This window comes from Eretmochelys imbricata, chromosome 8 (genome assembly GCF_965152235.1).
Source record: "Eretmochelys imbricata isolate rEreImb1 chromosome 8, rEreImb1.hap1, whole genome shotgun sequence".
NCBI classification, from domain to species: Eukaryota; Metazoa; Chordata; order Testudines; family Cheloniidae; genus Eretmochelys; species Eretmochelys imbricata.
Genome location: NC_135579.1, coordinates 30,607,694 through 30,622,899, shown reverse-complemented (window position 1 = coordinate 30,622,899; position 15,206 = coordinate 30,607,694). Strand labels below are relative to the sequence as shown.

Sequence of the window (15,206 nt, the reverse complement as noted above, 5' to 3'; positions counted from 1 at the left end):
GTTCCTCGTGCACAGTGATAGCAGAATACCTGCCAGACACCGGGCAGTTTAAAGTTACTGGTGGCCCACAGGAAATGCCCAGTGAGTGGATGGCCAGAGAGACGTGGGTCTCGAGTGACAATTGCTCCAGTTCCTCCGAAACCAATTTGACTAATACCAACGGCACCAGCCCCTGCCACCGGTGGTGGTGTTGGGGCGAGTGGGGACTACATACCCATGGTTTTCTGTATTCCTACAATGCCAGTGCCCCCCGTATGGAGAACGCCCCTCAGCACAATTAGGCACGGGCAAACCCCGCGTGCACATTACTGGTCTCGGTGTGGCCAAAGCTCCGATAGTTGGGGTCGCAGTGCCTCAGATAGCACGTCTCCCCATGGCAGGATTGTACTGGCTATGTGGCAGGACTGTACTGGCTATGTGGCCGTTGGGCATATAAAACCCTACCCAACCAATGCTGTGGATGGTGCACACTGGGACAGCTCCTCCCCTATACGTATGGAATGCAAACCATGCATGCTCATGCAGTGCATAATTACATATTGGCGGCACGTCCACGACTGCGCCCACATCCCATTGTGCAGAGACCCACAGGCTTCCATCACTTTGTCCGCACTTTCTTCCCCTGGCTAGGGGTGGCCAAACTGGAGCGGGCTATTGTAAATATTTCAGCCACATTAGAGATTATAGAGAATAATATCATAGATGCAATCCAAGCCCTGCAATTAGAAGTAGTTTCTTTGTCGCAAGTTGAATTACAGAATCGTATGGCGTTGGACTACTTATTAGCCGCTCAAGGTGGAATTTGTGCCTTGATTAATGAAAGTTGTTGTTTTTACTCAAATCAGGATAAGCGCATCAAGACTGACATTCATAATAGGATGGACCACTTGAAGGTGTTACATGACGTGGGCTCTGAGGCTTCTGTATGGGATGACCCTTGGCAGTGGCTAACCTCCTGGCTTCCGGATCTTGGCACCTGGGGGAGACGCATTGGGCTCCTGCTCTTGATTGGATTACTGGGTTTTGTATGTGTGTTTGTCATTCTTCAATGCTGCGTGAATTGCTCCTCTGCCCTCCTGGCCCGACTGGAAACGCCCAAACCAGTGCGCACGCTCAAAGTGCGCTGGTGGCAGTAACTAAAACACCTCAGTCCGCCAAGGGCGGGAGTGTAGGGGTAAGGTTGCGGAAGATTGGCGAGGAGCTAAGCGGTGGACTGAGTATGTGACTGGATGTAAGCGGAGGATGCAGGCAGTTTCAATTAACTTTGTTCGACAGACCCTGCCAAAAGACATTGTAGCATAGCTCAGCATATTTTTGCCTGTAAACTAGTCAGTTTATGCAATAAGCATAAATTGTACATATAAGAATGTAGCCAGCTGTTGATCCCATGTAACCCCGAGATAAGCGTGGAGAATATAGTGCTGCAGAGGACTCCCCCCCGGCGGAGTCCTGCCTGGTCAGCTGTCCCAAATGGCCAGAGTCCTCCAAGCGTCCTAGGGGCTCCCCGCGCAGATTGGAGCATAAGTTCTTCCTTCCTTCAATAAAGCATAGCTTACTATTCTTAGGCCTGAGTGTCCTCCTTTCGCTGGTATCTTCCCCCCCAGCCCTTGTGGGCACACCGGACAAGCCCCCAAGTGTCGCAGGGTGGCACAAGTTTCCTTCCCTTTGTCCCTGTGCTTAGGCTGGCAAAAGAAAGGGTCTCAGATGCCTCTTACAGGTGCTTCACCCGTGTTCTTTTATTTACAGTGGCTGTACAGTCCCAATTCCCCCAACACCGGTCCCCGCTCTGACCCTTCACTGAGTCCCCTGGCCTTTGAGGCTTGTATCAGCCAGCAGAGACAGAGCCACAACCCTCCTGTCCTCCTGCCTGGCTAGCCTCACCCCTTGAGCTCTTCCCTGGGTTTATATTTCTTCCCAGTCAGCAACCCAACTGGTTCCTCTTGGCTCAGCAGATTACAATGAGCCTGCCCTCGGTAGAGCCTGCAGCTGGGGTCCCGGCTAAGGATCTTGGCCCATGTACCCGGCCACCCTACAGGAAAGCAAAGGGAAGCTGGCTCTTTAGCACATCTATTTTTGATTTTATACTTGCTTATTTAACACAATATTTTAACATTCCTGAACTGAATTTTGGATTCTTTTAGAAAGAAAAGCCTTAGGAAAAAACATCTAATCTTTTACATGGATGAACTTTTGAGAGTCAAATAAAACCAAAAGTCATCAATATTTCCTTTGGTGAAAATCATGGACACAGTTTTCATGTACAAGACCAAGAAAAGCAGGCTGATATGAGCTAAAGTCCCTGATTTACTGCTATCAAAAAACAGAGATACACTCTGCTTCTTTGCTATCACTTACCTGCTAAGTTTTAAGGGTCCTCAAATGACAGTGGCTCAAGAATTTAAAAATAGAATAGCAGCACTAAAGTAGGATACAAGGGTGGGAAGGGGCTGTAGTGACTAAGTACTTAGAGCCACTTCAAGTTAATTATAAACTTTAAGTCAATTTAAGATTTAAAAAGAAAACTCATGATTCTGTGGATTTAGTATTCATACAAGAGATGTGAATGCAAACTTACCAGCACAGCTTTGACAATACATCTCAGTCCTTATGTGCAATATACTCTGCAGTTCTATATCTGAAAGGCAGGTCTCCTCTTCCATAGGTTTTCATCCTCATCTCCCATGGAAAGATGATCTAGCCCATGGTAAGAGTTTATTTTTAAGAAGCTACTCTGAGCCACTGTTCAAGTGCCCATAATGATAGTTTGAGGAATTTATATATAGCTTATGAATTCTGTTTGATATTAGACTGTTTGTGCAAGGTAGTGAAGTCCATTCTAAACGTGGGGCTTGCCGCCTTCTGCTGTTTTACCTCCATTTTGGACTGAAATTCAAGTATGATAATGGAGTGAACCTGAAGAAATTCCATTTGAATTTGACCACCTGGGAACAATAGGAAGGTTGTAGCCTTGGGGAAGAAAATTTCTCTAACTTTTCTGTAGGGTGATTGGGTTTGGGGCCTGGAATTTTCTCTCAGAGGCAGAACATCGGAACCAGACATTTGTGTTAGGATTTATAAACTTAAGAAATTCATAGGGCAGGTGAGAGAAACAAAAGGGGCATATAGTTCTGACATAGGGAAGTGTTTTTAACTGTGGAACCAGCCAAGGGAAAAGCATGCTGACCTGTAGAAGACAGACTCCATTATTCAAAAAAGTTACGAGCCACAGAAGGATCCTGGACACTGAAAAGGACTTGGACTTATCACCAGAGCAAACTCCCAAAGGATGAGGAAACTGAGGCAGGGAAATGAATGTAAGATTTTATTTTTGTCTCAATCTAATGTAATTGTATTTAAATCATTGCCAAACCTGTGTTTTATGTGCTATACCTATTACAAATCACCAAAGAGGTGAACTGTAAACCCAGAGCACCCACCATTTTGGAAGTCTGGGAGAACATATAGTGAAGCCAATAGGGAATCAGCACTGGTCCTTGGGCAGCTGGGCAATGTGATCCCATTTCTGTGAAAGGGTAACAGTCTGTGCCCAAGAAGTGCACCAGGAGACCAAGGAAAAAGACAGGGATGCAGCCTCCTCAGTTCAAAGGAAGGTTAAGAACTCAACAAGGCCCAGTGTGGAGGGACACAAATAACCTGGTCAGTGTCCAGGCAGGGGCAGCTCTACCAGGGCTGAGGGGGTTTTTTGTTTTTAAAATCACTTGCCTTGTGTGTAAGGGCATCAGTACAACACAAGCTAAGAAAAAAGTTAATTGAACTGCTGAAAGTACAACAGGATTGTACAATGGTCATGTTCTACTGCCAGCTAAGACTCATGCTTTGTAATAAATTTAACTTTGATTTTAGTCACCTCAGTTTTCTAAAGAGTTGATTACCTGCAACTAACAAAAACTTGGATCCACTTTGGTTTAAGTGCTGAATACATTTAGGAGCCTATCTTCAGCCACCCACATTTGGGAGTGTTTACATTTCCTGTTTGGTGCACAGAGTTTTCAATGGAAGTTTTAGGGGATTAATGCCTTGGGGGGTGGAGTGGTGGGAAGAGATCAGGGCACAAGTGCATAAAGACTTACTCAACCAGGTTATCACTGGGTAAAAACTACTGGAATAAATTTTCCAACTAAGACTTTCAGAAAACTTAGCTACGAAGTCTATTGGCAAGCACTTGAAAGGGCTGAATTAGCCGCTAAGGGAAACCAGAGCAACTGTAGCAATTATCATATTTCAAATTTAATTAAGTAGTTTAGAAGTCTTAATTGGGAACAAACATCCATTAGAATTAACCTGCACATTAGCTGCATATTTATTCGAAGTACAGTGTGCAAGTTGCAATAAGCTATTTATTGTTACAGAAAGCTTACATGTTTTGTATTCTACAAACAAAATTAATAAAGTAATTACATTAAGAGCAGTAACAGTTTTTACACACAGAATATTACAAAAAGATTTCCTGAATTTTTTTTTTTTTTAGAATTTTACATTTAGAAAACTAAGCACTTTGTCATACAATGCAATGTTTATCGGCACCTTAGAAAGGAGTAAAGCAAGATTTATTTTAACTGCTGGTACATTTACAAGATACTTCCTAGCATTTCAAATGCACAGAACCTTCATATAACTTTTAAAGAAGGTGTTAAATATGGGATTTAAGTATACAGGGAGCACTGAAAATCAGAAATTGCTACACATTCGGGAAAATGTAGCTTTGAAAGATGCCTATTTAAAACAAATAAAACAACCTTTAGGATATTTAACCACATTGGTATTTATTGTTCTCTCTCTATCTTCCCTTCCATCAGTCCAGTGTCACAATATTTTATTCACTAGATAAACATGCAGTCCTACTCAGTTTATATCTGTATTTATTATATAGCTTCACAGTACGTCCATAGTCAACTCTAGTCATTCTGAACTTTAAATGGTACACTACGTATTCATTGCTGCACAACAGAATCTTTAAGGCAAGACTAAGTTTCCAGATTTGCTCTGGAAAAACTGAGTTTTATTGCTGAGGACATTGTATTTCAGGAGTTGGCTTAGAAGACACATACAATGTATTGTATGTTTTCTTTCGTGTTTTCTTCTCAGGCTTGATTGTTTTTTCACGCAGGTCTTCATTTTCCACAGTTTCAAGTCTGGATCCAGCTGTTAACCTACAGGCAAAGCATCCATTCTAAATACATATTTTATTAAAGAAAAATCAAGGCTGCGGGTCTCATTTTAACTTAGATCAAGCACCAAAATGGAATACCAATTGCTCTATCCACAAGAGAAAGTAGAGTCAGCTAGTATTTTTACTACAAGATTTGAAAATATAAAAACATCAAAACTGTTTTGAATTCACATAGCAATGCTCCCCTTCTTTACTTCACCACTTTAAAGAGCTTTTGGTTTCCAATTTGTTTGATCTACTGAACCAGTTTGAAACTGATGATCAAAGATGGTAATTAGTTGTTATCCTCCTTGAAACAATATCATCCCATGCGTGGAACAAAAGATGAACAGAAGTCACATACAAAAGCACAAGTTCCAGAAGAAAGCTACCTATCAGTTCCTGATTAACACATTACATATGACCATGAAGTGGCAAAGTCATAATTCAACTTTTGTATTGTAACAGACAAAAATATAGGGCCAAATTCAGTGCAAACAATTTCCATCCAGGCTCTCTGCTACAGTAGCCTCTGTCCTGATGGTCATGAACACCTTAGAAGCTCAATCAGTTTTTATTGACTTACTTGGGCTCAAAGGTTATCATAATTTGCCAAAGCTATGATTTTAATCTGCCTGTAGTCTAAACAGGTGTGTGGGGGGGAGGGGGAATGTTGGCTTCCACACTGTGGTGTAAGACCTCCGTTAAGACACAGGTTCTCAGACTTCAAGCTACAACTACACAAGTTTTCAAATTGCATAATATTAACTAATTAAGCTAATGATTATAAGTGATTTTTACAAGTCTGTCAACTTTCAGTACATCAGACATGTCATGTTGAGTCATACTCCTTGTAATCTATTTCCAACATATATAAGGAATTATTCAGTTATTTTCTAATAGGTCTTGCCCATCATATGGCGCTGGCCCCTTATTTACTGCTGCTATATAACCATTTTCAATGCAAATGGTTTTCCTATTATTTTTCCATGCAAACAAGTGCTGCAGTTGTCAGAGATCATCTGCCATAGAAAGAGAGGAACAGCATAAGATCCACACATCTGGGTAAGGAAATCTAATTCTGGGGACTTGAAAAGCTTTGTTGGAACATGAACCTGACTTCTAGAGTCCTCACCTGACCCCATCTATCTGCAAAACATCCCACTTAGTTTTTACACCAAATATAATGGCATAAAATTCTCACCAGTTGTGGTATGTTGCACAGAAGTCCCTGAAAGCACTCATTTCTCACTTCAATAAGCCTCAAAACTGCAGGCCAAGAGCTAGACTCCCTATGTAATCTTTACAAGTTAAGAAAGGAGAAGTTTCTTACCTTACAGCAATTTGAATTCTTTTAGATGGTTTTCGTCCCCCCATAGGATGCGAGTGCCCACGCGCTCTTGAAAGGAGAATGCAAAGTAGTGCTTGCAGGCCACACCTGCACTGAACACTTTGTGATGCAAACAAGGGGATAATAAGCAGGGGCAAGCCCACCACCACTCAGTTCCTTCACAGCAACAAAGCCAGAGACTCCACAGCAGAGGAGAAGGAGGGAGGGAGGTGGAGCTTCCACAAGGACAAGCTACTGTAAGGTAAGTAACCTCTCCTTCTTAGAGTACATGTCTCTATGGGCACTCCCCCATAGGAGACTCCCAAGAAGTAATTCAAAGAGGTGGTGGGTACTGGGAAGGTAAGTCAAGAACTGTTCAGAGAACTGCATCACCAAAGGCAGGGTCCTCTCTGGAAGCAGGTAAGGTGGCATCAGGCTTGGCAAAGGTCTGAAGAGAAGAACAAGTTGCAGTTCTGCTATGGGAACATCTTTTAGTAGACATGGACTGAGCTCAAGTGGAATGTACTGTCATATGGGGGACTACATCCCAGTTATTTCCTAACAGGTCAAAATACAACCTGAAAATCATTTTGACAGCTACTGCAGAGAAACAGATTGGCCCTTCATTCTTTCTGTAAAGAGAAGATTACTCACCTTGTGCAGTAATTGAGGTTTTCTGAGATGGTTGTCCCTGCGGGTGCTCTACTTTAGGTATCTTCAGGCCCTGCACTTGTAATCGGATATTTGTGGTTGCAGCGCCCGGATTGGGCCGTGCATGCACCATTGCCATCTTGTGCTGCTCCGAGTGGTTACATAGTGGTGCACAGCCAACTGTCCCTCTGTTCCTGCCCTACCCAGGGGAAACTGCATGAAACTCCAAAGGAGAGGGGAGGAGGGAGGGCTTGGGCAGCACCCACAGGAATAGCCATCTTTAAGAACTTCAGTTATTGCACAAGGTGAGTAACCTTTTCTTCTTTGAGGAGTGTCCCTGTGGGTGCTCCACTTTAGGTGACTGTTGAGCAGTGCCCCTTAAGGGGGGGAGGGGTGGCTTCAGAGTTGCAGTATGCATGGCGGATAACACCTTGAGTCCAAAGCAAGTGTCCAAAGCAGACTGTTGCTCTAAGGCATAGTGTTTTGTGAATGTATGGGCTGATGCCTAAGTTGCTGCTCCGCAAATGTTAACAATAGGGACATTATTGACGATGGCTACTGATGTCCAAAGTACTCTGGTAGAGTTCATTGGAACTGGTAGATGAGAGTTTTGATAACAGAGGTGGATGCATCCTGATATCTACTTAGATAGTATCTATTTCGAGATAGAACGATCAATAGGAGAAGCAGATATAGCAACGAATAGTCTTGAGATTTTCTAAATGGTTTTGTTCTTTCAATGTAGAAAGCTAGAGCTCGATGAACGACCAGTGTGTGGGAGTGATGCCTCCTTTCCATCTGCATGTGGTTTTGGAAAAAACTCAGGTAGGTAGATAGGCTGATTCAGAAGAAAGGGGGAGGCGATGTTGGGTAGGAATTTGGGGTGTGGTCTTAAGGCAACTTTGTCTCTAAAGAAAGTTGTGTACGGGATGTGTGCCATTAATGCCCCAGTTCTCCCAGCCTTCTGGCAGATGAAATGACGATAAGTAAGGCCACCTTCATGGATAAGTGGAGGAGTGAGTATGTGGCAAGTGGCTCAAAAATAGTTTTTCCATAAGCCCATGTAGGACCAGTTTGAGGTCCCACATGGGCAAAGGGTTCCTTATTGTGGGATAGGCACTTTCAATGTCCTTAAGAAAGCATTTAGTCATCGGGTGGGCAAATATCATGGCTCCATCCACTTTGTCACAGAAAGAGGAAATAGCTGCCAAATGTACCTTGATGAAGCTTGTGGAAAGCCCTGATTTTTTTAATTATAATATGTAGTCCAGGACCCTTGGTAAAGGGGAAGATGTTGGTAAGATCTGTTTATCTTGACACCAAACGCTGAATCATTTCCACTTATGGATATTGGTCTTTCTTGTACTTGCTCTCCAACTGTTCAGTAGTATATCTTTTACTTAATCTGAACAGGCCTCCTCGACCACAGTCAGCTATGGAGTAACCAGGCCGTGAGGTGTAGTGGCGGACATGTCCTGCATATTGTGATAGAAGATGAGGTACTAGGGGAAGGGTTTGAGGTGGGGTCAAACTGCCATCTGAAGGAGATATGGAAACCACATTTGTCTGGGTCATGTAGGAGCTATCAGAATGACTCTGGATTTGTCCTTCTTGGTCTTGTGAGTGACCCGGTTTAGGAGTGGGGTCGGAGGGAATGCATACATCAGCGGCGCATCCCATTAGATAAGGAGAGAATCAGCTAGGGAGTGGTGTCCCAATCCTGCTCTGGAGCAATAGTGTGTGGTATTCTGTGCTGTTGCAAAGAGCTCTATGGTGGGAAATCCCCATAGTTTGAATATGGCACATAGAATTCCAGGATCCATCTCCCATTCATGGGTTTGTGAGAACTCTGCTTAGGGCATCCGCTGTTGTGTTCTGAAATCCCGGATGGTAGGATGCTGATATATTGATGTGGTTGCTGATGCATCAATTCCGAAGTTGTATTGTCTCTGTGCTCCCCCTTGGCGGTTTATGTAAAACATGCATGCTATATTGTCCGTGAGGATCCTGATGGCTGTGTATTTAGAGGTAGAAAGTGATTGCATAGATTTCAGATGGATCTCCCGTACAGACGTTCTTTGGTTATGTTCACCATTTTGGGGAGTCTCTTACCCAGTGTGGCGTCTGTTTAGAGAGTGCCTCTGCAGTATGTCCATTGTTCGAAGCCAGGCCTGCAGGCATCTCATGTGAAGTCTGGCGTGTTTGACAACAGATGTCGTTGCTGACATATGCCCCAAGAGCTGTAAAGACATTCTGGCGGATGTTTGTGGGTTGTCCATCACCACCAAAATTAAACTGACTGCTGTGAGGAAGCATTGTTGAGGTAGTGTTGCTGTTAAACAGTCGAGACAGGCTCCTACAAATTCCAGATTCTGGACAGGAATGAGTGTGGACTTTTGTGCGTTTATTTGTAATCCTAGGCTCGTGAAAAGGGTTATCGTACTGTGCATGGCGTTTATTACTTCTTGCTGCGTTGGTGCCCTTATGAGGCAGTCGTCCAAATATGAAAATATCATTACTCAGTATCTGAGGAGGTATGCCGCCACGACAGCTAGAACTTTGGAGAAAACCCTCGGAGTGGTGGACAGGCCGAAGGGTTGTACTTTGTATTGGAAATGTTTCCCTAGGGTGAACCTCAGGAATCTTCTGTGTGACGGGTTGATGGTAATATGAGTCCTGCAGGTTGAGAGCCAATCTCCCTTCTCTAATACTGGAATTATTGTAGATAATGACACTATTTTGAAACATTGTGTTCTTACAAATTTGTTGAGTTTCTGTAGATCCAGGATGGGTCTCCACCCACCAGATTTTTTTCTGTGTTAGAAAATAAACGCAACCACCCCCCTCTCCCACCCTGTGTTGCATTGGTACGGTTCCTCGACACCGAGTTGTATGAGGGGATTTATTTCCTGTTGCAGCAGGTGCTCGTGAGATGAGTTTCTGAAGAGGGATAGGGAAGGTGGGTGGGGGGAGAGGTAGGTGGAATAGAAGTAAAGGAGATGGAGTAACCCTTTTGGATAAATTTCTAAAACCCATCTGTCTGTTGTGACAGTTTTCACACTTGGTAAAATGGTGACAAGCAATCTCCGAACTGATAGGAGACCGTTTCTGTTTCCAGAGTTAGAGAGCATGGTGGTCTCATGCCCTGGATCACACCTTGAAAACTGCTGTCTGGAGTGGACTGCTGAGACGTCGAGGGTTGATCTTGGTTTTGCTGACATCTTTGTCTATGCAGTTAGTCATACTGCCTGTGGCATTGCTAATACAGCGTTAAGCAGAATCTCTGTGTATAATACCTGCCCTATTTCTTTTTTTTTTTTTGCAGTTGTATAGATGCCCAGAGATTTTAAGGTTGCCCTTGAGCCTTGAGAGTGTGAAGGGACTCATCTGTTTTGGTCGCAAACAACTTTGGGCCTTAAAAGGACAGATCCTCCACTGTCGAATGGAATTCCCTTGGAAAGCTGGAAAGATGTAACCAAGATGCATGGCGCATGACCACACACGTTGCTATGGATTGTGCAGCCATGTCTGCCGAGTCCAGGGAGGCCTGGCGATGAGGTGGCCTTCTGCAATGTTGACTTTGAACTGTTCTTTCATCTGGCAAATGGTCAATAGGTTCAGATATCTTTGAAAAGACAGAGAGTGTACTTGGGTAGTAAAGATGCATAGTTCGCTATGCAGAACTGTTGTATGCCAGACGAATATGCTTTGCGACCGAAGAGGTCTAGCCTCTTTCAGTTCTTGTCGTAAGGAGTTGTTCTGGCTTGGTGCTGTTTCTGCCTTACATAAACAGATTTCACTACCAAGGAATTTGGTGTGGGGTGTGTAAAAATGAATTCAACATCTTTGGATGGAACATAGTATTTCTTATCAGATCTTTTGCAAGAAGGTGGTGCTATTTTGGGCATCTGCCAGATAGTTTGGCAAGCTACATAATAGCATCATTGATTGGCAATACAATCTTGGAAGTGGATATCTGGAATATATCCAACAGATTGTACTGTGACTCTGGTAGCTCCTCCTGAGATATGTCCAGGGATTCTGCTACCCTCTTAAAAAGGTCCTGGAACAGCTTGAAGTTGTCCCTGTGGTAGGAGCATTATTGTTTCATCAGGTGACAAAGATGACAGGTTAGCCAGTGGTAGGACTTCCTGATCTGAGAATTCCTCTGTTTCCTCTGCCCTTCTCTCATGTGTGTCCGAAGGTGGTGGGAGAGATGGTGGTGACGACTGCGGAGCTGTGGGTCTTGATGGGATAGGACGTCTGCGATGTTGGGAGGCAGAGTCCATGTGTGCCCAGACCAAGAGCATGCAGCTTAAGGGTAATTTGATTGGTGGGATGGCCCCAGTTTGTGTGAGGAGTGATGAGGCGTGTAAACACTTTTCTGTCTTCCTCATCCTCGTCGCTTTAAAGAGGCGGAGCTAAGCAAGGTGAAGTCGTCAGTGGACTTGGTACCGACCAGGCTGGAGTGCTGTCAGTACTGAGGAGCGGCAATTCAGGGGTTGAGGATTCCCGCAGATCCGCATGTCATAAGAACTGGTGCGGTACCAACAGCATCAGTGTTGATGTCAGCGTTGCTGGCAGTGCAGCCATACGCATTACAGGCACCGGTGCTGAAGGTTTTAGGCTGAGCTGTGCAGGCACCACAGGTTCCGTGAGTGGTGACATGGAGGGCTTTGTTGTGCCCTCTGAGGCGCTGTTAGAGCTTGCCCACTTTGGGTCCTTTGATCTATGAGAACTCCAACTGCCGGAAGGACCCAGGGTCTCTGAGTCCGATGCACTTGATGCAATTGGTTCGAGATGGACTTGGCAGGTGGGGATCGCTGCTTCTTAGCAGATTCCCTCTGAGTAGAAGTCTGAGCCCTCTTTTTGTGGCCTTTTTAGGTAAATGCTCCTGGTGAGGGAAGGTAGGAGCAGGTCCTCTGTCAGATGCTGCTGATGGAGACTGTTGGCCCAGAGGTGTCTGAGACTCAAGGTCCGAGGTCTCCATCATGAGCAATTTCAGTTGGAGATCCCTTGCCTTCCTGGTTCTGGCTGTGAGGTTTCAGCAATGTGGATGCTTTTGAGAAATTTGGGTTTTGCCAAGACACTGGATGCACTGTGCATGTTCGTCAGATACCGGGATAGAAAGTCTGCAAGTCAGACAGTTTGAAAGCTAGTGATCCAGGCATGCCAGATAAGTCTGTCTCCAAAATGCAGTAAGGGACAGACAGTGTATGGGAGCCTAAACCTATCTTCCTGCTGAGGCTAAATACAGAGAAAAGAAGGGAAAAATTTTTTTGGTAAAATAAATGAGGTAAGGGATATCTAACTATTACTTATCCTACCACTAAAACTATAAAACTATCTAATGCTAATCTTATCTACAAGAAAGAGAAGGCGCTGCTGATTGCTCCAACTCAAGCCAAAGGTGGTAGAGAAGGAACTGAGCGATGGTTGGGGCTGCACACCGCTATGTACCCACTCGGAGCAGCGCAAGACGGCAATGGCACGTGCACGGCCCAACCGGGCACTCGTACCACAAATCTCTGATTACAAGCATCAAGACTCCCAAAGTGGAGCACCCACAGGGACACTCCTCAAAGAAGAAGAAGATACAAATAGCTTAAAATGTAGTCCTGTCTAAATAGAAGACAAGGGACTGTCTAACATCCGGTGAACGAAGGCTCGATTCCTCTCTGAGGTATCAGATTTTGGCTTGAATACAGGAAGGTAATCCCTTGGTTAATGTGATATGCTAATGAGATCTTTGGGGGGGATGGGGGCCTAATACAGCCATGCCCTTATAAAAGGTGGTATATGGTGGTTTGGCCATAAGTTCCCTCAGCTCTCCCATTCTTCTTGCTCAAGTACTGGTGACCAGAAGTGAAGTTTTAAAAGGAGAAGTGGAGGAGAGCACGGTCAATCAGCTCGAAGAAGACTCTCCTTAAAGCATTAAGAACCAGGTTGTGGTCCTACTGGGGGCTGGGTCACAGATAGGAGGATACAATTGTATAGACTTTTCAAAAATTTAGCTGTGGCAAGGTGGGCAAAAACAAAGAACCCCTAGACAGAGGAGTGGGAAGCTGTGCAGAAGCCTAATATAGAGATATAGAGCTTATTGACAGACCTCTCACATTTAATTCCAGTATCTTGGTAAGCAGAACTTCTAAGTCTTGGAAAAATGGAACAGTACCAAGAATGAAAGCCTTTCCACTTCTTGCAGGTGCAAAGTTTTCTACTGGCCAAAAGAACTGACTGAACTGCCTCCAAACAGGTCAATTCCATGGTCAAGAGTCATTCATGAGCCATGCATTGAGAATCAGAGAGAAAGGGCTGGAGTGGATAAAGGACCCCGAGTTCTGTGTCAATAGGTCCTTTGTGGTAGGAAGTCATAAGGGTGCCACCTCCTAAAAATGGATGAGGTTTAAGTGCCACATCTATCTTGGCCAGGCTGGTGCTATGAGAATAGCTCTCTCTTTCCATGCATAGTTTGAGAACAGTCTTGAGGACTGTCTCGGCAGTTAAGTATAAAAGCAGGGCATGAGGCTATGGAGTTATCAGCGCATCTCCCCCAGAGCAAAACAGGTGACTTTTGGAGTCATTCAGGGTGGCAAAGAGATCTATTTGTGGTAGACCTCAGGTCTGGCAGATGCTGCAAATGACCATCTTTGAGCTGTCATTTGTGGTCTTGCCAGTAGTGTCTGCTCAGGGAGTCAGTGATCGTAATCTGAAGGACAGATAGATAGACCACTTATAAGTCTACTCGACAAGAAATACACCAGTTCTAGAATCATAGCAACTCTGCACATAAGGACTGGGATCTTGCTCTGCCTTGGTGGACGATGTAATACATCACTTCCCTGTTGTCAAGCACTACTCTGACCAAGTGGCCTTGTAGGTTGTGGAGAAAGTTTTGGCAAGCATATCGAACTGTTGATGTCAAGTGTCAATTCTTGCAGAGATCATTTGCCCTGAACTGTATTTCCCTGCAACTGAGCTCCCTATCCTAACAGACAGGTGTCTGTTGTGAGAAAATTTGGTAGCTTAGGATGCGAGAATGGGATTCCCACAGACCCTTTGTGGGTTCTTCCTCCATGTAAAGTAATCCAACACATTTTAGAGGCACTGTGACCGATCTGGAGCAGTTGTATCTGTTTGGGGTATATACTGTTCTTAACCATGTCTAGGGACATCTGAGGTGTAATCTCACGTAGGGAGTCATGAACTTAGAGGCAGACGTGACAAAGAGCTGAAGGCAAGTGTTCACAGTTATTTGTGGGCTGACCTGCAGCACCAAGATTAGAGATATGTGCTGCTTCTTCTATGAGGTCTTCAGGTCCATGGTCACAGACAAAGCTGGACCAGTGACAAAAGCAGCCTGCAATTTTTAGGTCAATGTAACGGGGAAGGAGAGGATTCTCTCTGGATCTGGGGAACATTCCATTAGGAGGACTTTTAGTCTAGCCTCCCCGTCTTTTTTGGACCTACCCTTACATCCCAGACAGACCTGGAATTTTGAGGGGATATGGGAGTCCCTCAAACACCACAGGCTACTTTAAATGTCCATCACTGCAGGGGAAAGACCTGTGGTAGGACTTAAACACAGGTGTGTTAGGCATAAATTATGCTCTGGCACAAAGGTCCAGAAGTATGAGAGGAAAAATCCCTCTTCAGAAGCACACAAAAAAAGAACTAAGTAAATAACTGGGAAACAAACAATAATGAATAAAGACTTCCAAAAGGTGAAAAAGGCAAGAAGCTGAAACAGCTAACAGCAAAGACTTTCTCTCAAACTGTAGGCGGCTGAGCAGGAACTGAGTGGTGGCTGGCTTGTGCCTGCCGATATCTTCTTATTTGGACCACAAGATGTTGTTCTGTGCAGGCACAGGCCCATAAACACTACTTTCCAGTCTCCAATCAAGAGCGCACAGGCGTATGCACGTACTATGGTACCGAGGTGGATGCACTCATAGCAACATATACTCTAAGAACCATCTTGCAAACTTCATGTTTGGTAAGGAGTCTGTTGTCCAGCGAGATTGATGAGCTTCCTCTAAAAAAGCAATTATGTTC

At 44.4% G+C, this 15,206-nt stretch overlaps 1 protein-coding gene across 2 annotated transcripts in view; it reads right to left on the bottom strand.

Annotated features, from left to right (window-relative positions):
• Positions 1-4,311: 4,311 nt before the first annotated feature.
• The window catches only part of SPDL1 (spindle apparatus coiled-coil protein 1), a 48,970-nt gene continuing 38,075 nt past the window's right edge, over positions 4,312-15,206 (bottom strand). Inside the window, exon 11 of one of the 2 annotated variants that reach the window (XM_077824917.1) lies at positions 4,312-5,171. In XM_077824917.1, the coding sequence (XP_077681043.1) occupies positions 5,021-5,171 (151 nt within the window). In that variant the 3' untranslated portion in view covers positions 4,312-5,020. The remainder of the gene's footprint in view (positions 5,172-15,206) is intronic. The other variant, XM_077824913.1, reaches the window with a different exon arrangement.